At 39.2% G+C, this 25,330-nt stretch overlaps 1 protein-coding gene across 1 annotated transcript in view; it reads right to left on the bottom strand.

The window, feature by feature from the left end:
* Nucleotides 1-25,330, bottom strand: part of LOC307041498 (uncharacterized protein) — a 185,991-nt gene that overhangs the window by 106,251 nt on the left and 54,410 nt on the right. The window contains exons 6-10 of the mRNA XM_079684947.1: nucleotides 1,864-1,976; nucleotides 1,534-1,688; nucleotides 1,350-1,446; nucleotides 220-432; nucleotides 51-159 (exon numbers count right to left, since the gene is read on the bottom strand). Coding sequence (XP_079541073.1) covers nucleotides 51-159; nucleotides 220-432; nucleotides 1,350-1,446; nucleotides 1,534-1,688; nucleotides 1,864-1,976 — 687 coding nt within the window. The remainder of the gene's footprint in view (nucleotides 1-50; nucleotides 160-219; nucleotides 433-1,349; nucleotides 1,447-1,533; nucleotides 1,689-1,863; nucleotides 1,977-25,330) is intronic.

Genomic DNA, 25,330 nt, shown 5'->3' with positions numbered 1-25,330 from the left:
CTATGTCTGATGTGTGTCACTGATGTTAATGAAACAAGAGACATCTTTACCCGGAGGTCTTCCTCCAGTCGAGGGTCTCACTGGATTCCTGTTTCTCTGAGCTTTCTGCTCCATCATCAGCTTCTCCATCTGCTCCTCCAGCTCCACCTCCGGCTCCACCTTCAGCTCCAACTCCGGCTCCACCTCCAGCTCCACCTCCGGCTTCTCCTCCAGCTCCACCTCCAGCTCCACCTCCGGCTTCACCTTCAGCTCCAACTCCGGCTCCACCTCCAGCTCCACCTCAGGCTCCACCTCCAGCTCCACCTCCAGCTCCACCTCCAGCTCCACCTCCGGCTTCACCTTCAGCTCCATCATCAGCTCCACCTCCGGCTCCGCCTTCAGCTCCACCTTCAGCTCCACCTCCACAGGGTAGTGATCACTGACACTCAGAGCCTGGGACAGAAAATATCATTTAATAGTGTCAATAATTCACCTGATGCTTTGCCTGCTCTGGGGTGTTTCCACATTGCTTTATTTTGTGTTTGTTCTTCCGGTTAGAGCATGTGCACTATTACTTGGAAAAGGATTAACAAAGAAACAGTGTTTAAAGCTTTTGAATGACTGTCATTAAGTTGTAACACTTTTTCGGGTAAGAAACTAACCATTTAGATAACCGTTATGTGATTTGTTTATCCAAAGAACGGATATTTGGGAATTTAAAAGATGTTTCCAGCTGTGAGCAGCTGCTGGCTATATGACAGCGGTCGGTCAGCTTAATAAAAGTCAACAGTGTTTTTAAAATGACTCTCACTGCCAGAACTGTAGACACAAGTTTACACTGCAAGTCTAACCGTAGGTTATTGAATAATAGTCCTAAATTATGCGAGCCACACATTTGTCAATAGGTAACTAGATAGCTAACATTAGCTAGCTATCTTGTTAGATATATAGCTAACATAAACTAGCTAGCTAAGTGAGATAGAAAGCAAATGTTTCCTAGTTTGTAAAGTAGATAGCGAAAGTTAGCTAATGTTCGTTGGCCAGCTTGTTAGGGTGACAAAAGCTAACGTTCCTAGCTAAAGCACCGTTCTGGCAGTTTTTATAAAACTATCAACATGTGCTTTATTAATATGTGGTATTATTTCCAACTAGACTATGAGCTTCGGTAGTGTAGCTGTTAATAATCCCAAATAAAATGTATTGTTTATGATGCTGCTACTGCTAAACCGGAAAAATGTAAATATATGTATTTAAACCGGTAATGGGTTGGGCTGTGTCACTTCAGCAGGTTTCAGTGTTACAGTAGGGGAGACCGGGGGGGTAACATCTCATCGTACCAACGATACCCAACCCCTAAACATGAGTCTCACTTTTTCTTGTGTCAAGTTCAACTCTTCCTCAAAGTTGTAGGCTTTGGCTGAGTCAGGGACGATGGCCTCCAGCATGCTCTCTCCGTAAACCACGATCCTGTTGTTTGGAAATGCAGCACAATTCATTTTTTTAACAAACACAAATTATGCTTGGATTAAACTGTAACAATGAAATGTGTATTACCTGTCGTAGGTGTTTTGTGTTTTGTTACTAGTCGTGGTGTTCACATCATCGTCTATCAGCCAATGATAACGAGCGGAGGAGATACGGAGCGCTTCCTTCTGCTCGTTGGAGAGATACGGTTCATCGGCATTAAAGTCTCCCAAAATCATAATGTTCTGCAGAAGAAAGAACGACACAACCAAATTCAGAATGGAAAATCACATTATGTTCATTTGTTTTTACTTTATTCATACTGAAGGTAATCTAAGTTTAAACAAATTTTGCAAAATGTAAATATTTTTCACATATTGTTTTTCTCTCAAACCCATCATTAATATTTTAAACACTTACATCAGTCTGCCACATCTCCCTCGCACCTTCAACCACATCATGAAGAGCGTTCAGCTCCGCCTCTGCGTTACTTGGTTTGGTGTGGACCGGGATCAACACCAGATCCTTCACAACTGGAGGCAAACAAACAACACACACACACACACACACACACACACACACACACACACACACACACACACACACACACACACACGTTAATTTGTTTGTTCTAAACTGTTTAAAGTAAACATGTATTATTGGGGACTGTTTTCAAGTAATCCTATATATATATAACCTTCTCACTCACACTCACTGACCTCGATACCAGCACACCACACACACACATATTCTTTTCAAGGTCCTTTCTGGGCACCAATATATCTGTGTACAATATTTGATTGTCTGGGAAAGAATAGTTTGTGTGAAATATTCCCTGGGAAAGTAAAGGATTGAATTCAGGTGCAAGATAAAAGATTGACTCTGTCCGAAGCTCTCATGCTCTGTTCAGAAGTAAAATACTTTTTTCCCAAAACTCTGATTCGTTTAAGAGTGAAATCGACTGCCTCCAAATCTGTCTATGTATACTGTTGTTTATTCATGCAGGGCGCTTCCTGTTTCTGACTGGCTGGTCCCGATACCTGTATCGCACGGCAGTAGAACTGGAAGTTCGGAGTACTCTGTAACTTGTATGGGTTTTCTTTACCATTAAAATCAATCAGATTATTGTTATAACTTTTATGCCGGTGTTTTGAACTCCTTCTTCTTATTAATGTGACCAGGCTCATCTAACGGACGGCGCGGAGCAGAGGTGGGCTTTAAGCCACCACCACTGTTTTATGTTTGCTCCAACAACACACACACACACACACACACACACACACACACACACACACACACACACACACACACACACACACACACACACACACACACACACACACACACACACACACACACACACACACACACACACACACACACACACACACACACCTGTGTTTGAACAATTGAGAAGGACAATGAAAGGCTGTCTGGTGATCACATCTTCAGCATTTCCTCCGTACTGGTAGGATCTTATCATTTCCACTTCTTTCTTTCTGAAACACAAATCCACAAAAATGTACCGTATTATAAAGCTTATAAACACACATTTTATGTTTTGTTTGTTTATTCATGTATTTTTATTAGTTAGTGAGATAGCTCATAAACCACTTGAAGTTTTTCAGTAGAGCCTTGTAGGAAATGTATGTAGAGTTTGGCCCAACGGCACAATGTGATGATTTGTAAAGCCTATGATGTTCTGGGTCTTAGCTACTGAACCATAGACAACAAATAAATTGTAGGAGTTAAAAGATTGAAGTCAAGCGTCTCAAAGAAGAGTAATGTAATGTGTCACAGATTACTGGTTCAACAACAAACATTACTGTTTTTTTTGTCTTTGTTATTCCAAACAGTTTTTCAATCATAATTATCCAATTGAATGTGGCTGTTACCAATTTAAGACATATTTTAATTCCTGGGAGACATAACGTATAGCTCAATTGGTAGATTGATGTGTACTGAGGCTTGGTCTGAATCCAGTTCTAAGACCATTTTCCGTGTGTCATCACTCCCCATGTCAGGTCTGTCTCTATAATGAAGGCACTGGTTGCACAAAAAGGTCTTTGAACCACACACAGGATTGTCTGTACTTGTGTTTCTGACCTGTAGAAGTAGACAAACTTCTCCTTGTGACCCTCCGGTCCCAGAGATTCACTGCACAGCATGTTGTACGGATTCCTTCTGTTATCTCTGCCAGAAAACAGAAACAACTGGAACTGAATATCTCATCATCAATCATTTGGTTGTATCATTGTGGATGCCCCATAAGATGTAATTATCAACATTTGTTTTTAGGCAACAGTGAAAAGAGGTGCTGCAGCACAGTGTGAGAAAAATAAAGAGCTTTCTGAACATTAAAGCAAGTAAACATGTCACAGGACCCTAAAAACACATTTTGAACCTGAACCTGCAGAATAGGGCCCCTTTAAATGAATGTGCATGCTTCTATGTGTGGAGAACTCACCCATAGGCATTAAGGTGTTGGAGGAGCAGTGGCATGGCCACACCACTCACATCCATCACCTCCTCCAGCAGCACCACGCTGTACCGAGACACAATCTGCAAAACACAACCACAGAGAAAAGAAAGCATAGAACTAAAAGCTATTTTTAAATTGTATAAATGTTTTCAATGCATAAAAAAACTGCTCCTTTCCTTTAATTTTCTCATCATGTACAAACACAACAAACTTTTGTGTTTCATTACGGTGAGTTACCTTAATGATATTATCCCGTACGTCCTCCTTGTTGACTTTATCCAATCCCAGTCTCTTCACATTGAAGGCAGCGATCTTCATTTTGACTAAAAATCCAAATCAAATTAATTTAATAGATTTAAACCGATACACCCAACATATTATCAAGGCCAGTGGTGGACAGTAACTAAGAACATTTACTAAAGTGCTGTACTCAATTACAAGGTACTTAACGAGAGTATACTGTATGTCCATTTAAAGAAACTATTTTACTCTTCATCCAATACCTGACACATTTACTTTCTCTATTGGGTTTCCATTTATGGGAGAAATCATCTCTGTCGCTAACACATGTTCATGATACTTACATGTTTAGTTCAGCAGGATAATCTGCACATATCAACACCACTTTAAGATGTTTGAAGGGTAAATGCAATTGCCTGAAGTAAAAATGATATCAAAGTCAACTTTATTGTCAATCTTTCAGTTTGTGTGAACAGACAGAGTGATCGAAATACCGTTTCCCACAATCCCGAATACAAAATACAAATATATATAAAGATATGTATAAAATATGTATATCCTATATATAGACAATCAACAGACACTGGATATTTACTGATTTTAAGTAAACATCTCTTCAGCTTGTGTTAACCACAGACCTTATTTCAGGATAAAACAACCAAAACAACATTCAGAAAACCATTGACTTCCAGACGAGGTGACAGAAAGTGGTGAAAAAAGTATTTCCCGGGTTTTAGGACACAGGGTTTTGAGCCTTTGCAGACCATTTACATGCACACACACATATAGAATATACAGGAAATGGGAAACCCGAAAAAGAAGAATAGAGCCTCTTAAAACAAGGCTCTGAATTCAGGACTTGCTGTGGAGTGTTAACGTCATAACATCACATTTGGATATTGAGAATGAGTCAATGCTCTTCCGGGAGCCCTGCTGCTATCACGAGAAGAAATGAGTGGGAACATTGGAAATAGAAGAGGAAGTGGTAAATGGATCAGCAGAGGAAAACATCAAATGGCATCGGGTTGTCTTTATGTAAGTGTATTTTGACAAATTATTTAAAAAGGGAATGTTATTAAGGATATACAACTTCCAGTCCAAATTGACTTCCTAAATAGTTTTCGGGAACAGATTTGCAACTTATTTTATCTTCTCTTTTTCCAATAATACATTAGCATTTGCAAAACAGTTCATACCGTAGTCTGTGTATCTTCGGACCATTTGTTTTTCTTTATCGAACAAGTAAACGGAAGAGCGTCTGAGAGGTTTTTTCACTTTTTGCTTTGCTTTTTACTAAATTATATAATGGTCATTGTAGCAAGGGGCGGGGCTAAACTCTCGGAAGTGATTTCAAAACAAAAGCACTCGTTTGCTGAGATACACTTGCATTGAAGCACTACAGTATCCGGTTAAAGAAACTGAGATAATATTATACACAAGAGAAAACAAGGTGAATTTAGCAATCCCAACGAAAAAGGCCAAGACACACATTGAGCCCAGAAAACAAATGTTATTAAGGGCTGTAAATATCATAAGTCTATGTCTAAAATGGACAACATTGTCAGGAGATGTAACCTCTTGAGCCCTGGGCCCTAATCCTCAAAAATGACATGCCTAGAAGGAATGAGTATATCTTCACTTCTAAAAGGGGTATAGGAATAACCTTTTTTATCAAAGCAATGATACACCTGTGAGTTGGCTGTAGAAGAATCAATATAGATGTTGCTGTGTCAGAGTAAATTCAGGGTCAGGGGTGAACCCTGAAATCTGTAGCTCTTCATCCCCTGCTATATTTGATGAGCGATATAAATATTTGTTACCATAAGTTCTTAATAGATCTGTCAGTGTTGGACTCAGTACTAGTTTGACTGCTAACAGAAAAACAATGAAGTACTTTTGCTGTGTACTTTGTGAGTAATCCTCTGTCAAAGTCCCCTCCATAGCACATAATGCATGTTTCCTGCTATCTTTGATGAGTGATCAAAATACAATTTTACGATTAGTTGTTAATTAAATTGATACTGCTGGACTCGTAGTACGCCTACTAATACCAACAATATAATTAAGTACTTTTATTGTGTTGGAAATCCTCTGTCAATCTATCAATCTATCTATCTTTCTATCTATCTATCTCTCTATCTCTCTATCTATCTATCTCTCTGCCTATAAGATCTATCTATTTATCTATCTATCTATCTCTCTATCTCTCTATCTATCTATCTCTCTGCCTATAAGATCTATCTATTTATCTAACACAGTGATTTTAGTCTCTGCAAACCATTTACATCCACTAACACCTATTGTATAGGACACACTACAGAAGAGGGAAACCCCCAAAAAGCAGAAAAAGTCAGTGAATGCAGGACTTGTAGTGAAGTATTTTCATATTGTGGGATATGTACTTTTACTAAAGTAAAGGATCTAAATACTTTGGCCTTGTTTACAGTTTTAAATGTTTACACACCTCCTTTTTCTCAGTGTTAACGTCATAATGTCAGGTGTGGCAGCTATCAAAAAAGGCGTGTAAAAAGAGGCAGGGAGTACACACACACACACACACACACACACACACACACACACACACACACACACACACACACACACACACACACACACACACACACACACACACACACACACACACACACACACACACACACACACACACACACACACACACACACACACACACACACACACACACACACACACACACACACACACACAGACACAGGATTTGAACATGATCTTATAGGAAGAAGGGATGTTAAATGAAAATGAAACTTATTTTGAGATTTCACAATAATGATGGATGATTCACAATTCATAATACAAATGTGGGGAAAAATTGACGTGACAATTCTCAAGTTACCTTTCTATAATGCAGAAACATAAGGCATTTAATGTGTATTATTATATATATTATATAGTTGATTTATTATTTTCTGAATGTGAAAGCAGCTGTAGATTTTTGATGCGGTGTTTTCTTTGATACTGTTGGATGATTTCATATATAAGAAATCCTCATGTTTTGTAATATAAAAATACATATAAAAATGTACTGGAAATTAGTTCATAGATACCAAATACTTTCTGTCTCTCAATGAAATCAAAAGTAAAAGCTGGACTGTGGGGTAGCGGTTGTGCAATGTTGCATCATGGGAGTTGTAGTCTACTCCAGGATTCCATCAGTGTTCCTGGTTCTGGAGATTTTAGCATCTCCTCTGATATAAAGTGTTGGATCAGCATGTTTTATCCATAAACTGGATTATCCCCGACAGGGGCGGTTCTACGGGGGGTTTGCGATTCAGATGAGGCCCCCTCCGTGAGGTGAGGCCCCCTCCGCGAGGTGAGCAGTCTGCGTGATCTGCGCGTAGGGAGGGGCGGGCCTGCCTACACCCATGCATTCAATAAACCAGTTCAACAATTCGCACAATGCTGTCTGGCTAATGCAAATAGGCTAATTATGATACTAAAAGGGAAGTGTCCCAACACATTTCAGAAAGAACTGTTTCTGCCAGAACCAGAGAAGAGTTCAATGTATTTTTGTAATTAACTGATAAGATACAAGAAGAGTTTAAAATATTGCTTCAGATATAAGTTCACATACTTTTATCAGAAATAATGTATTAATTTATTAAATTCTGGTCTTAATTCAAAATCTTACACATTTGGAACTTAGTTATAGTGAATCATCAAAGACATTATATTTCTAGTGTTTTATTTCTATATGTGAACATATAAGAAGGGCGGGGCCCATGACAGGTGCTCAAGCTATTTTGACTACCACACAGACCCGGGTACGTAATATTGCAACAAAGACATAAGCTGCTCAAAATCAAATTTGATGAATGTATTCCACAATAACTGAATATGTACATGTTCTAGACATTGTAATAATCACAAAAAAAAACATTTGAGGCATTTTACTTACTTGAATCTGACAAATCCAGTCCGATAAAACAAAGAGATGTTGCTCGTTTGAAAATGCGGAAGTTGTTTGAGTGTATGGCCAGAGGGCAGGACCTATAAACAAATGTAATATCCAATAGCATAGTGAGGCTGAACAAAAGGGCCTTGTGACTATGTAAATGAAGTCTTCAAAAAAACAAAACATGTACTGACTCTTTTAGGATAGCTTAAAGTAATGTTGTAAAATTATAACCAGTGCCCTTACAGGGTTAACTATGTGGTACTATTAAATCCATGTAAACTACACATCACAGCAATGAGGCCAGATGAATTAAACCAGGATACATCCTTTACCGTCAAACTGGGTCTGAACACAGCTGCCTGTGCGTTTGATAAATACTTTCTGATGTTATATTTATTATATGCTACTTATCAGCTACATGGCCCTAACGTGTAAAGTTATACAAGCATTTGTACCAGTGCTTCTCACCAGTAGACTCTTGCAGGCCAGAGTAGCTGGAGTGATTCAACAACAACAAAAAGACATAGGCTATCTGAAAAGTGATCAGGACGAACAGAAAGAGGAAAAGGAAAAGAGAGTTCACTGAAGAGACCAGGAGGGTCAGAGCAGGAGGAAGAGGAGGAAGAGATTCAAGACATTAGTGAAGAAGAAGACATGTATGTGAGGAATAAATATGAAGTGTCAGAGAGAGGGCCAGAGGCAGGGATCAGGAGGCAGAGGAGACTCCAGCTGGACCACATGGTATGTTTTTATTCTCCTTGCATATTCCATTACAGCAGCTCAATCTAGCGGCTCTTAGTATTGACAAATATGTTTTGAAATGTGTTGCTGCACAGCTCACCTTTAGCTCTCTGAAGAGATGGGTGATGTCATTTGTGTACTTAATTATAACGAAATACTTTTACTGTACTTACAGTAAGCAGAATTCTAATTCATGAGTATTTTCTGCTGTTTTATACTATATTTGAGTTTGTTTCTCTGAACACCTTGTTTCTCTTGTGCTTTAAGAGCACTTGTTAGGGCATGATTTAACAATAAATAGGTTATATATACAAATACCACGTACTGTCCGCCCTCCCATGCCACCCTGGCATGACCTCTTGCCCCCCCTTTGCCACCCCATGTAAAATGTTCTTGAACCGCCACTGGTCCCCGAAGGTAACACACTGACTAGTAGTAAGATTTCACTGGAGAAAAGTCTCCTCTACAAATAAACCAGACCGACTGATAAAAACCTATTTTAAAAAAAAATGTAAAAAGTGAGTTTCTCCGTGGAAACTGTGCTGAGGGGCTACGAGCTAAAGGCTAACGTTAGATTCTCTGTTAACTTCCAGACGACAAAGGGCTCAAATCCTTCAACCGGTTAAAATATAGAGTTAAAAAGCAGCAAGATGTAAAGGTCCCATGTCATGTTTCTAGTGATCATAATTCCATTGTTGAGGTCTACTAGAATAGACTTACATTGTTCAATGTTCCAAACTCACATTGGTTTCTCATACAGCATCTCTGTAAAGTATGTGTATTCACTCTCTGTCCTAAACGGCTTGACTCTGCAGACCGTACATAAAAACCTTCATAACACACAAGGGGACGGGTACTAACCGGAAAAGAACGACATGGGACCTTTAAAAGTTTATAATACAAATGTGGCTCTAAACTCTAAAAATAATCAATTTATAACAGCTTCTGTACTCAGGCTCAAAGGGGATACTGCGCCATCACAGGAGACCAGAGGAAGCTCGCAACTACACAACTCTACTGAATATATAATAATAATAATAATAAATTATATTTCTATAGCGCTTTTCTTGAACCCAAAGACGCTTTACATTTGGGAGGGAGGGTAGACAAACACAAAAAAACAAAAAAACAGAAAAGCAGTCAGGAGGAAGTTGGTTGAGAGGGGGGGGGGCTTATGGATACAGAGTTGAAGAGGTGAGTTTTGAGGCGGGACTGGAACAGGGTGAGGGACTCAGACTCACGGAGGTCTTGGGGGAGGGAGTTCCAGAGCTTCGGGGCTGCCACAGAGAAGGCTCTGTCCCCGCATATACCCCCCGATATAACATAAGTCTAGTTCAGACAAATACATACCAGAGAGAGACAGTAGTAAATGAATCAATCCTTAAAGAACAAACAAAACAGGATATTTTAATATTATAGTTTTTTTAATTACATCAAATATGAAAAACACATCCAGGGTTTTCTGATCTCACAACTGGAAGAAAACACTCAACTGTTGATGCTTAATTCACGGTTGAGTTGGCAGCGAGTCATTCAGGGTGCCAAACATAAGGCATGCTCTGATTACACAGACATCTCTGTATTTATTGAGCCTCTTGTATTGAGTGGTAAACAATGTGCACTCATCAATAAATCATTTATCTATTTACTTGATTAACGTACTGGATGAAGTGTAGGACGTATTTCTTTCTCTGATTTGTCTCACTCTGAGAACATGAGGAAACTAGTTTTGAAACAAATGCATTAAATAAACTGGAGATGATGTTTTATAGTTTATATATATACTTTCTGCTGTTCTCCGCTGGAGGAGGAGGAATGTTTTCAGGGGGAAAAGCATCAAGGGATGGATTTAAAAGTTTACAGCCTAAAAAACATGGAGCATTTTTTCCCCTTTTATTCATTGTTATGTCAATTTGCAAATGTCTTGGTGACGCTCAGCCTCTCCCCTTAACTCCTAACAGTCATCATCATGTCAACCACAACACAGAGAAATACTGAGAGAAATGTGTGTGTAGTTGTCGATACATTGCTGACAGAGGGAACTACATTTGAATACACATTTAAGAAATATCCGTTTTTGAGCATGTCATAAGCATGTTTTGACATTTACCATTTACCTCACTGTAAAAAAAAGTAACTGTGTTGATAATAATAATAAACAGGAATTATATTTGCAAAGCACTTTGTTTCCCAAACATTTTTTTTCACTCCTGTCGGTTGGGGGGGGGGGGGGGGACCTCATCTCACAATGTCGCTTGGGGCCCCAAGTTGCCCAGGGACGGCCCTGTGTGTGTGTGTGTGTGTGTGTGTGTGTGTGTGTGTGTGTGTGTGTGTGTGTGTGTGTGTGTGTGTGTGTGTGTGTGTGTGTGTGTGTGTGTGTGCGTGCGTGCGTGCGTGTGTGTGTGTGTGTGTGTGTGTGTGTGTGTGTGTGTGTGTGTGTGTGTGTGTGTGTGTGTGTGTTCAGAGAGACATTTGTGTCTTTCTACTTTGCCGTTTCGTTATAAGTGTTCTTATTTATCACACAGCTATGTGTTACTCTATTATTACCTGGGGAGGGTGGGTTAGTATTGGGTGTTTTTTGTGTATGTTTTTGGTTTGTGTATAAAAAGTGCTGTATAAATAAAGTTGTATCTGCTTTGATTAGCTGAAATACATTTACTTAATGAAATGTGTGTATATATGAATGTATGTGTATATTAGTAAATTCAAAAGTGGATATGAAGAGAAGATGATTATCTAACGCAGCGGTTCCCAACCTTATTTTGTACAGGCTAAAGACACAAACATGGACATGACAATAACATATAGGAGATGACTTTCCAATCTCAGACACAAACAAAAACAGAAGAAATAAAGATGCAGTCAGGAGGATCACTTCAACATTTCACAAACAAAAATAGGTTGACAACCAAAAACCACCAAAAACACAACCTGGCATATTTATTGTTCCTTTGATCCCTCTCTTCGTTAGAGCTCATGATTTCCCATTTCATGGCGTGTTGAGCCACCCTTTGATTTTTTGTGGTAATAACTTTTTCCAAAAGAAATTGGCAGAGAGTTCCTCATCACATGACAGAGAGTTCCTCATCACATGACAGAGAGTTCCTCATCACATGACAGAGAGTTCCTCATCACATGACGTCAACACAGGACAGGTATTGTTCGCATGTAAATAAGCTTCTATTCTACACGTTACTTTACATATATATATTTGTTTATGTAAAGTAACAGCAGTGCAGTGAACTTCAACACGGACTCCGAGGTACGAAGACTATTTTTACATACTGTACAAAGACTCAAGAAACCTTTGGTTTGAATAGATGAAGTAATGACTAATACACTGATATGCATGCCATTAAACATTACCTCATGCTAGGTCACCTACAAATGCGTGAATTTGAGTGTTCTTTCCATTTGAAAAGTTTACATTTAGATGTTAATAAGCAACAAGCAACATTACTTTTTTGTCAGCTTTCTTATTTCGATGTGTTGAAGGTAAAGATTATTTAACACATGGTGAGAATTGCTACTATTTATCTCTTTATATTGTCCGTAAAAAAACGTGGTAAAAGTGATTATTGCACTGAGACAACCGAACAGAGTAAGCTTCTATAGTTGCACTAAGTTTTGATAACAGTTCAATATTATTTTGATAATAAAATATATTTTAATGTTGATGAACTTCATACTGTTCATTCATGTTCATTCATTTTTGTAGTTTACTGTTGAAGCTTAAAAAACACATTACAATAATAAAAAAAAAAGATGATATCTATAGCCCCTAAACACACAAACACACCTCTTTAATAAACAACACACTTGCTCTGCGATAATGTCATATTTGATGTTTCCTGTCATTTCTGTGAGGGAAGGCCATGCCTGAAAGACACCACTGCATCACCATGTTCTCTTTCTTCAAGGGTCAAGAAGAACATCCAAGAGGAAAATGAGTATCTGATGTTATGAGATTCAAGACCAATGGAGGACATTCACTCAGAAACTACACTTTTATTGTGAACACAAAGATCTCACAGTTTTGTAGTCTAACAGGAGCTTCATTAGTTTGTGACGCTGCACCTCAGAGAAGGTGTGGTGGTTATAAAGTGTGGCAAAAACTGGTTTCTGTCAAGTTGGTGTTTATGACATGCTGACTGATTTATCAGCCCCAATAAAACGTTATGACCCGCCCCTAAATCCTTTTGATGTGACAGGTGTCTGTGGACCGTAAACCATTGTAGTCATTATTTTGTATGACTTGTTTGCTCAGCTTTTGTATTGCGCCCAATAACGTATTGTTCCTTACATAGTGGGTTAATAATACTGTATTAGCCCTTTGTCTGAGCACCTGTTGTAGTGTCCCCCTAATAAACTATTAAAGTCAATATTGTTTTATGACTTGTTTGCTCACCTATTGTTGTTGTATGCCCTACAGTAGCGGTTTTCAAAGTGTGAGGCGCGCCTCCCCTGGGGGGCGCCAGAGAGCTTCAGGGGAGGCGCAGCGTGAGACACAAAAGAACGAGAAAAAGACGAGTAAAGTGACACTTGCCCACTTGTGGCTGTCTGTGGACAGTGAGTTCCCCCACCTCGCCAAAAAGGCTGTAAAAGTGCTCATTCCCTTCACCTCCACCTACCTGTGTGAGTGCAGGTTTTCCGCATTGACTTTGATCAAAAGCAAGTACCGGTAAAGGCTGCAGCCAGAGTATGATCTGCGTTTATTCCTGTGTGCATCAAAGACGCAGACTCATTGTTCCCACTAAAGTAGGGGTGAGTGTAATAAGGAGGCAAAGTTGACGTTCAGTGTGTTGCCGGGAGCATATAAGGATTTATCCACCATGTTGAAAATGTTAAAAAAAATATGTCTTGAGAACACGGCGTGCGGAAATATACGGGTCGTGCTGCAGCTAGATGTGCCTGTCCTCTGTAAGAAGGTGTCGGCGACTGACATGCAAGGAAGAACGGCTGTCCACAGGCTGTTCCAACTTTAACAACTGTATCAACTTCCAGGGTAGTGAATTGAACATGCAATTGTAATTGGGTGTGTGGTATATTTTCATGCACGGACACGCATGTTCCACAACACACAAACTGAACGACACTCAATTTTCCGATCGCTACCAGCGTCCTTGCGATCTTGTTATAATAACAAATGCACGTTACTGATGCAATATGGTTGAGACCATTCGGGCTTATTCTAGAGGGGTGCAAGGAATAGTCCAAGTAGTGGGGGAGTTTTATACAATATGTTTAAAACATAAAAATAAAAAGGTTTTAAAAAGTTATTGTTTAATATTTTAAGGAGGTGACACTACTCAGCCAATCAAATCGGTGCAGTCAGCACGATAGATTCAAACACACACACAGAGACGAGACAAGAGGAGAGAAACAGTCGGAGTAATTTCAAATGGCGGAAGGCAGACAGCAAAAACAGAGCATTTAATTACATTTTCTCTTACTGGACCTCTTTGAAATGCAATTGAATACCCCTGCATTACAGCAACAACAACAATAATAATAATAATAACAGCAATAATAATTGGGAGGGGGGGCGCGGCTGTTCTTATGTTCTCTGAGGGGAGGCTCACCTACCCACACTTTGAAAACCCCTGCCCTGCAGTCAGTGGCGGCTGGTGGAAAATATTTTTGGTGGGGCTATGGCAATGGTGACAAAACCGTGTGTGTGTGTGTGTGTGTGTGTGTGTGTGTGTGTGTGTGTGTGTGTGTGTGTGTGTGTGTGTGTGTGTGTGTGTGCGCGCGCGCGCGTGTGTGTGTGTGTGTGTGTGTGTGTGTGTGTGTGTGTGTGTGTGTGTGTGTGTGTGTGTGTGTGTGTGTGTGTGTGTGTGTGTGTGTGTGTGTGTGTGTGTGTGTGTCAGTCATACTTGCCAACCCTCCCGCATTTCTCCCGATTTCTGACTAAATCAGATTTACTAACGACTGTTTCCACTCGGACTTTAATACAGCTACACCATTGTTTGGTTTCCATGGTAGCGCGTCTCTTTAGCAGCGCGCGCAACTCAAAGTCTGAGAGGGTGAGGAAGATGAAAACTGAACAAGAATCGACAACTCGACCCTCTGATCACTCCTTTCCTGTAAAATACAGGTCCAGCCCACCCATATGCTCCATGGTGCCACAGGCATTGCCCTTACAACTACAATAAGCATGCAAATGTTAATCTAACACACAAAATGTCTTCCCACTGAACTCTGTGCTGTGTGAAGCAGAAGAGTTTTTATTATTATTATTCAGCTGCTAATTAAACATTTTCCTCTCTGACCAGCGTTGGAAGAAGTACCCGGATCCTCAACTTCAGCAAAATTAAAAATAATATTGTATTAAAATGGTTAAATACTGAAATAAAAATGTACTTTATGTATCAAACGCTTTCATAATGCAGAATGGCTCCTTCCACACCATTATTTTATTCTATTATTCAGTTTTGATCAGAAACAAATGCTTGTATAACCATTTAAATTATGTGGTTCATCAATGTTAGACATATTGTGGATGTCTTGCATACTACTGGGTAGATAAGTAGTTTAGAACTGCAATACATCAAACTGGATGAGCATATTATTATCTTTTTATGGATATAACTTGGTGTCAGAAAACAGTATAAGAGTAAAAGGTACATTATTTCCCTGTGTGATGCAGTGAAGTAAAAGGATTACTAATGGAAATACTAAAGAAAGGTAAAAGGTAAGTACACATGTGTCAGTACTCTGTTTGTACTTTGTTATTTTTCACTGCATTTTAAATGTATTACACTAAATCTATAAAAGCAGAACAATTAATTCAGTTTGTTTATTATCAGAGATGTTCTGATTTTCAGCTCCAAACATGCAACAGGTTCCTGAAAAAACTACTTGCGCCACCTAGTGGAACTTTCTGGACATATAACTTAACTTTTTTAATTGAGTATGTCATTGTAAACACAAAATGTTAATAATATCCCACTTTTATATTGCGTCAGCTGTAGGTTAGCCCCTCAATAGTGTTTTATTTGTCAGATAATTTACGTATTTCTTCTCACGGTCAACTTCTATATATTCATTCTTTATGTTCTGTTTTATCTGCTATTTTGAGATGTTTATATTGTATAATTGTTTACTTTCCACTCTTTTTATTTCTAATTCCGTGGAGTACTTGTTTTACATACTGCTGGGATTAATAAAGTGTGTCTTATGTTATTTTATCTGAAGTAACTGACACGGGACAAACTGGCGATGGTGCTGGTGGGCAGCCCGATGGAGGGGGCCCAAAAGACGTCTATCACCCAATCACTGAGAGCCTCCAGCAGAGATCAAAGTACACACATCCTTTACTCAAGTAGAAGTTCAGATACTCGTGTTTAAAAATACTCTGGTAAAAGTAGAAGTACTGACTAAACTTCTTTACTCAAGTCAAAGTAAAGAGGCTTTGAAATGTACTTCAGTAAAAAGTACCCATAACTAGCAGCTGTTTTAAAGAGTACCTGACCTCCCTTTATATTAATAGAACAATAATGTCATTGTTAGCTAATGAATGTTTCCATGGTGACCAACGGCAACATGACAACGTTTCCATTGGTCCCTCTTCTTTAGAGAAGACCAGGAAAAAAACTGTAACAACATTTGAAGTTGGTCCTGGTTGAAATTCCTAAATGGGAACAACGGCCTTGTGTTAACATCAGGACATGTAGTAATCATTTGGGACTTCCACTCCATTTACTGTTCATCGGATCATTCTGACAGACAGAGATTCTGTATTCAACCGTAAAGACTTTGGTTAGCTCGTGCAGCTCATCACCATCTGTATGTTTTCTTTCACAAAATAGCGCACCTGTCCATGCCGTGTCTTTACAAGTCATAAAAAAGAATATGATGGGAACCGAAACACACATTGTGATGTCAGCAGAATCTGGCTGTTTCTCTCATTGAATGTTGTGAAGCAACCTTGGCTCCTTTATACAACATGTAGGAGTTCAATATGGATAAAACATTTTAAAACTTGTATTCATTTAACGACATTTCTTGCTAACAGTTGTTCAAAAAACTCTTAAAAAACTCCAATACATTAACCTAATACAATTATTCATGTAGTTTTTAATGACACAGAAAGCACAAAATATAATTTCATGATTCTTTTTATTGCGGATAACAAAAAGCATTGTTAGTTAAAAAGCAGTGATATACTGTAATATGCCATGCGTCTGTGAATATAGTTTAAATGGATAGTTTGGTTATATTGAAGTGATATGAGGAACTTATCCTCGTCAGTGTGGCCCAGAAACATATTGCTGTATCGTGACAGTCTGCTAAATGTATTTTAGCCAATTAAACAAATTCTATATTTAGAATCATTTAAGTGCTTTACCTTGAGGATAGTTGTCAGATGACTTGTCAGATAATGTATGTTTGTTTTTGCTGAATCCGAACTAACCGAAGTCACACAACACAAAAACCACACAACTTGTTTTTCCCTCCAAATAGTTAAAATACTTAATCCTAAATGGAGTCTTCACCTTCTACCTCATTTATCAAACATTTAGATTCTATGAATTTAGGTAAAAATATTTCTCATTTAACAACATGTGTCCATTACTGAAACTGTTCTGTTGCTGAACTTGAAGTTGCATCAAAAAACATCAAGAAGCAATACAAGCTCTATTCTGTTCATACACTTAACCCTTATGTTGTGTTCGCAAGCTGATTACCGTGATATGAGGAGTGAAGCAGGTAGGACCCAAACGCAGATAACAATAATACCTTTATTTCAAGGGCTCTTATCCAACATATAACTCGGACAAACAAATACCAGGAAGAAAACATGACAGGGAGAACAGCAAAACACCCAAACCTAGACATAAAAATGTGACATAACATGAATACCGTAACATACCGTTCATGGTGTTCACGGGTCAATCATCCAATATTGTTTTAACTCATAACTAACTTAGCATGCATTCATAACCATACAATCCGGTTGTAATTGTATTTTGTGGCCCCAAGACACATTACTGTCACGATTCTCATGTTATGTCACGTTTATAGTTTTGTAGGTTTGGGTGTTTTTGCTGTTTTCCATGTCATGTTTTCCTTTGGGTTATTGTCTGGTCCTTTCCCCCTGTGCTTTCCTCTTGTCATTAGTTTCCCTGGTGTGTCTAATTGTCTGATTATGTTCACCTGGGCCCCTGTGTTTTCTCCTCCCTCCTCACCTGTGTCTTGTTGTGTGATTGAGTCTTGTGTGTATTTAAGTTCTGGGTTGTCTGTCTGTCTTGGTCGGTTCGTCTTGTTCCCTGACTAGTTCTGCGGTGAGTGTTCTGTTTGTGTCATTGTATAGATATATATAGATCATAGCCTTGAAATAAAGGAAGTTTCAGTTTATATCTGCATTTGGGACCTGCTTGTTTCACAAACCGTGACAATTACTAACCCTAACTTGAAACGGGTCACGGGAGACCTGAACACAACATAAGGGTTGAACAGCGCTCATCACTAAAAGCTAATAACTAAAACTACTTTAAGATAATAACATGTTGAAGATTGATTCCTCTTCTCTTGGTTTACACTCCTTTCCCCTTTGTGGCTCCCGGCCCGGCCTTCTTCTTCTGGGCTCCTGTAAGTCATCAGTTCAAAAGGAATGTAATTGTATTGTTCATGTGAGATTCATTACATGACATTGCATTTAGCTGAGGCTTTTATCCAAAGCAACTTAAAATAAGTACTTTCGACCAGGAAGATACAAACTTTAAGAAAACAGAATCATATAAGTACATCAGGTTTCATAGAGCCAAACATTTCAAGTGCTACTCAACTGGCTTTAGATAAGCCAGCCCTTTATTAGTATATAAGTGCTTTGTTAGTAATTCTATCTCTGGAAGTGGAGTCCAAAGAGATGAGTTTTCAGTCTGAAGAAGATGTGTAAGCTTTCTGCTGTCCTGATTTCAATGGGGAGCTCATTCCACCATTTTGGAGCCAGGATAGCAAACCCACCAGTGCTTCTGACAAGTAGACTCTTGCAGGCCAGAGTAGCTGGAGTGATTCTCCATCGGAAAACACTGTGGAGTACTTTTTTCATTTTTATATTTATGGATAGCACAAAACTTAACCCTAGGGTTTTCGGACCCCCCCAGACCCCCCCAATAAAGCAAAACTGCACGTTTCAGAGTGGCCTTTTATTGTGGCCAGCCTAAGGCACACCTGTGCAATAATCATGCTGTCTAATCAGCATCTTGATATGCCACACCTGTGAGGTGGGATGGATTATCTCGGCAAAGGAGAAGTGCTCACTATCACAGATTTGTGAACAATATTTGAGAGAAATGGTTATTTTGTGTTTATAGAAAATGTTTTAGATCTTTGAGTTCATCTCATGAAAAATGGGAGCAAAAACAAAAGTGTTAAGTTTATATTTTTGTTCAGTGTATTTACACCATAACGGTGCACAGCTGATAGAAAGGGATTTTTTTGTAGTTTTTAAAAATATTATTTACTACCTTTCCAACTCCTCATGCAGTTGACTTACAGGTCTATACATAATACTGATGAACGTTCAAAACAAAGCACTTTGGCAAGTTACCACATACGTTTTAAAATGCTTAATAAGCACCGTAACTTTCATGATATAATTTCTCCGTCATAATCGTTTGTTTCCGTGAACGGCCGACTGTTGTGTGACGGCAAATGCTGCGGCTGCAAGGCATTGTGGGGCAGAATTTTCTCCTCTCCTTTCGGTGAGGGAGGTCCAGTGGTTCCTAAGCTGAAGGAAGTTATAAAGGAAGTTTGAAACCTCCTTTCCTTTCATTTGGAGAATTGGAACGGCACTTAACATGGCTGCCACTGAGGGCTTCCGGGTCATTTCACTTGGTTAGGAAGGTTCCTAAGCTAAATGGACTATTGGAACGCAACCCCAATGTCAGGGCTTGATGACTAATCACGGGGTTTGTAAAGCAAGGCGGATGTTGTAGTCCCAAACGATAGTTGGGGATTCTGGGTAGTGTAGTGTCTTCGGAAACTGTAGTGTCTAAACTTCTAAAAAACTATTTGCTTCTCTGAATTGAAGGTTAAAAACACAAAAGCATTGTAATTAACAAAGATAAACTGATGTTTTTTTAGTGGATGAGTAATGCAGATATCACTGTGTAATCATTTGACATTGAGGGGAATACATCCGGTTTTATTATGAAAACTTCGAGACCGGAAAAACTGTTTTCACCCACGCTAACTTTACATGGAAGCTGCATACACGTTATCCTGGCGAGACCTCAAATCATCTTCGTAATATCTATCAAACTATAGATCCTACAAATCGACTGGACGTGGATTCTAAGAGTAGAATATACACTTCTCGCTAGAAATCTAATCAAAATGCATTTTAATGGCCAAACTATTCTACAATTTAGGATTTTCCAGAGAGGGTTATTTGTGAATAAACGAATAAACGGGAGCATGTTGTTTCTTACACGACCACTAGAGGTGCTACATTTTAAAACGTGGCTATGGGTCGTAATCTCGTAATCTAAGCTGCTTAAACAATCAACCTATTTGGTCTTTTTTTGTAGGACAGGCCATAAAAAACACAACTAAATACACTCCAAGGCAGGGCTGCCAACACTCACGCATTGAGCGTGAGAGTAACGCAATTAGCCCATATCTCACGCACTCACGCCACACTTTCCTTTCCTCATGCTAAGTTTTCGTCCAAAACAAATGTATATAAATACACAAATAAAGTGAAGGAACAGCAAACCGAGCGGTCTACGAAATGAGACGGTCTTCTGGCTTAGTTCAGTAAAGTTGGAACGATATTGGGAGATTCTGATTTCACGGGTCAATAACTCATGAACAAAACGTTATTCAGACACAAATGACGTCTTCTAAGTACCGTGGTAAGGTTGACAACGAACTACAATCACATTTTGATCAACACAAAAAATCCAATACGCGCCGTCCTCAGAGCTGGACACATTACATTGGTCTCTATCTGCAGCCGGGTGCTCAGGGACCGTCTGCAAAGTGCAACTCCCAAAAAAGAGAATACAATAATATTCAATCACTATTATACAGCTTATTACTGCCAAACTCACTACACACATCAATTGTCTCCTGTTGCTCATACTACAGCAGAGTTTTGAATAATATGCTTTTGAATAATTGTGGGGAATATTTATAATGTAAATCTTCAATAAATATGGCATCATCTTAAATAACTTTACTATTATACAGCATATTTCTACCAAAGTCACTATTTGCATTGTTGTTGTTAGTATCTGGGTAGCTAGCTGCGCTAACGGATAGAAGCTGTTTCTCAAACAAGGAGAGGGAGAGCTCTGTCCTGTCAGACTGAGAGAGATAACTACAGCTCAGTGAGGTAAGGGACTCTCTGTTTAGATAGTTAACTTTAGTCTAGTTATCTCAGTGGGTCTCAAACGTTTTGGTCACCATTTATGAGAATAAATGAAAAACAGTTATGAAATACTTTGACAGTAAAACAAGAATACAGTTTAAAAGTGATTTGTAAAATATCCATAAAGAAAAAGAAAATCTGTTTACAGTTCTGTTTCATATGGGTGCTGAGAGCTGTATCCTTAAATTCATTTTGCTCTCAAAGTGCACCAGGTTGAACTTCAATATTAAAAAAAAAAATCTTCCTGGGGGAGCATGCCCCCGGACCCCCCGGAGGTGAGGACCACCCCCCCCCCCCCCCCCCCCCCACACACACTTGTAAAATAGCACTATTATCGAGCCTTCATTGTAAAAGTCGCGGGTGCACTGTGTATGTGTGTATTCCACTGGATCGCCCGGTACATTAATGGGAAACCCTAGTTTGTACATGTTCAATACATTTGTAACACTGTACACATGAACGTTTCTTTTTTCGGAGAAAAAAATAAAAATAAAAAATCTCACTCCAAGCTGAACTCAAATGTTGGCAGCCTTGCTCCAATGTCTAATACTGTATGTGTCACTGATGTTGATGAAACAAGAGACATCTTTACCCTGAGGTCTTTCTCCAGTCGAGGGTTACTCTGGATTCCTGTTTCTCTGAGCTTCCTGCTTCACCATCAGCTCCAGCTTCCCCATCTGCTTCACCATCAGCTTCCCCATCTGCTTCACCATCAGCTCCAGCTTCCCCATCTGCTCCACCATCAGCTTCCCCATCTGCTCCACCTCCAGCTCCACCTCCGTTTTCACCTCAGGCTTCTCCTTCAGCTCCACCTCCACAGGGTAGTGATTACTGACACTCAGAGCCTGGGACAGAAAATAACATTTAATAGTGTCAATAATTCACCTGATGCTTTGCCTGCTCTGGGGTGTTTCCACATTGCTTTACTTTGTGTTTGTTCTTCCGGTTAGAGCATGTGCGCTATTACTTGGAAAAGGACTGCCAAAGAAACCGTGTTTAAAGCTTTTGAATGACTGTCATTAAGTTGTAACACTTTTCTGGGTAAGAAACTAACCATTTAGATAACCTTTATGTGATTTGTTTATCCAAACAACGCATATTTGGGAATTTAAAAGATGTTTCCAGATGTGAGCAGCTGCTGGCTATATGACAGCGGTCGGTCAGCTTAATAAAAGTCAACAGTGTTTTTAAAATGACTCACTGCCAGAACTGTAGACACAAGTTCGCACTGCAAGTCTAACTGTAGGATATTGAATAATATTCCTAAATTAAGCGAGCCACCAATTTTTCAGTAGTCAGCTAGATAGCTAACATTAGCTAGCTATCTTGTTAGATATATAGCTAACATAAACTAGCTAGCTAAGTGGGATAGAGCAAATGTTTCCTGGTTTGTAAAGTAGCTAGTGAAAGTTAGCTAATGTTCGTTGGCCAGCTTGTTAGGTTGATAGCTAACGTTAGCTAATATGTGTCCACCCTTCTGGCAGTTTTTATAAAACTATCCTCATGTGCTTTAGTATTCTTTCCAACCAGCCGATGGGCTTCGGTAGTGTAGCTGTGAATGATCCTAAATCAAATGTATTGTTTATGATGCTGCTAGTGCTAAACCGGAAAAATGTACATATGTGTCTTAACTGGTAATCAGTGTTGGGCAAGTTACTTCCAAAATGTAATATATTACATATTACTTATTATTATTACTGTCTTTTTAAAGTAATAAGTTACATTACAATATTACTGTCTCTGAAATGTAATGAGTTACACTACTTTTTAGTTTCACCAAAATAACCGCAAAATAATGGATATGTATTTTAAATGCTAAAATGTATTTTAGTGCAGCTCATTATACATCCAGAGAAGGGCGATGTGGTATAGCATAACAACTGTGTAGGCCCTTAAGGCTACTAACAACTTGTATTACAGGGCTTAGTTGAATACTCAATTCTGATTGTAAATTCTTAAAATGTGACACGTTGTTAATACAGTACAGACCACTGTCAAGGACTATAATGAAGGTTGCTAAGGAGGATCAAGGAAGAGAAAGGAAAAGAGGTTAAAAGACGGAGCGCTGGACGTCAGATAAATCACCAGAAGAAGGCAGACAGGAAGTAAACACTAACAGGACACGGAGTGGGCTCTGTAGTTTGTTTAGTATATGACTCAGGGTGCATCTGAGATTACAGGGGGCGCAGCAGTGGTAGGTTTACATGAGCAATAGTGGCCGGCAACAGCAATGAAAAATAGCATTGATGGTCCCCAATGAACAGATTATGGCATTTGTTATGTTTTGAAACCAAGCAAGTGGGAACATTTCAAGTGAGTTAAAAGTGCAATCCTGAAATATTTCATATAGTCCAAAGTGGACTGTGGCAAAGAAAAGCACAAAAGCTTCAAACCTGTACTGATAAAACAAATGAGAACATAAATCAAGGCAAATATGATTTGAACCAGCTCATGGTTTGAAATGGCAAACATTGAAAAGCAAAAGTATTATTAAAACCATGTACTACATCATCACTTTGGTCCCATCATATACTCCGGGAAGAGAATATTTACTGTGCTTGAAAACTGGATCACATCATCATGTGAGGTTGACTTTGTGACCTGGAGAACATTTCAGCTGCAACATCAGCTCGTTGATAAGCTTGGGATACGAGATCTTTTTGTAGCCATTCGTGCTGAAGGCATCTGTGCTTTGTATGCTTTATTGTTGACCCAACATTTCTACAGGCAGAATATGGCTCTATTTTCACCTGAATATTCTAGCCCTTGTCTATTTGTATACCACGAGCTGCAAAATGACCGCCTAACCCCACTGTACAGGCGGGTACTTGTTTAGATATACCTGGGCAGGCTCGTGGTATCCTGGCACCTGCGGGCCGCAGAGGGGCGGCGTAGTTTCGGACGACGAAGACTGCTGCTCCGGGGGCGAGGGCGGCGAGTCAGCTAGTGTCCACAACGGAGGGTAACGTGATGTCCCCATCTGACCGGTTGCTACTGTCTGCAGTAGATGCAGTGTTGCTGGCGTTTAGTGATGGTCATTAAAACTACTTATAATTATTACCAATTACATACTGGTGTGTGTTGCATTCCTCTTCCCAGAGTTGGGACGTAACAATTACCCATATTTCATTAGTAATGCGTGACATTACTTCGTTACAGCAAGAAGTAATATATTACTGTAACTCCGTTACTTTTGTAACACGTTACACCCAACACTGCCGGTAATGGGTTGCACTGTGACACTTCAGCAGGTGTCACTGTCAGTGTTACAGTAGGGGAGATATACTGTAGTAACATCTCATCGTACCAACGATACGCCTAAACATGAGTCTCACTTTTTCTTCTGTCAAGTTCAACTCTCTCTTGAAGTTGTAGGCTTTGGCTGAGTCCGGGACGATGGCCTCCAGCATGCTCTCTTCGTAAACCACGATCCTGTTGTTTGGAAATGCAGCACAATTCATTTTTTTAACAAACACAAATTATCCTTGGATTAACCTGTAACAATTAAATGTGTATTACCTGTCGTAGGCGTGGATGTTGTTCTTAGTCATGGTGTGGACGTCATCGCCTATCAGCCAATGATAACGAGCGGAGGAGATGAGGAGCGTTTCCTTCGTCTTCTTCCTCTTGGAGAGAGACGGTACATCGGCATTAAAGTCTCCCAAAATCATAATGTTCTGCAGAAGAAAGAACGACACAACCAAATTCAGAATGGAAAATCACATTATGTTTATTTGTTTTTACTTCATTCATACTGAAAGTATTCAAAGCTTAAACAAGTTTGCTTACATGAGAAATAAAATTAAACAAAATTATTAAATCTCAAAAACCCATCACTTAATATCGTGATAAACAAAAAATTGTTAATGTTAAATGTAAAAATGTTCACACATTGTTTTTCTCTCAAACCCATCAATTATAATTTAAACACTTACATCAGTCTTCAATTCTCTCCTCACATCTTCAACCACATCATGAAGAGCGTTCAGCTCCGCCTCTGCTTTTTTTGGTTTGGTGTGGACCGGGATCAACACCAGATCCTGCACAACTGGAGGCAAACACACACGCCGTTATCGCAACCTAAGTCTAATTTTAAAAAAGTATTTGT

This window comes from Notothenia rossii, assembly GCF_949606895.1.
Source record: "Notothenia rossii genome assembly, chromosome: 5".
In the NCBI taxonomy this organism is placed as follows: Eukaryota; Metazoa; Chordata; class Actinopteri; order Perciformes; family Nototheniidae; genus Notothenia; species Notothenia rossii.
Note: the sequence above shows the minus strand (reverse complement) of the source record. Positions and strands in the feature narration are given on the sequence as shown.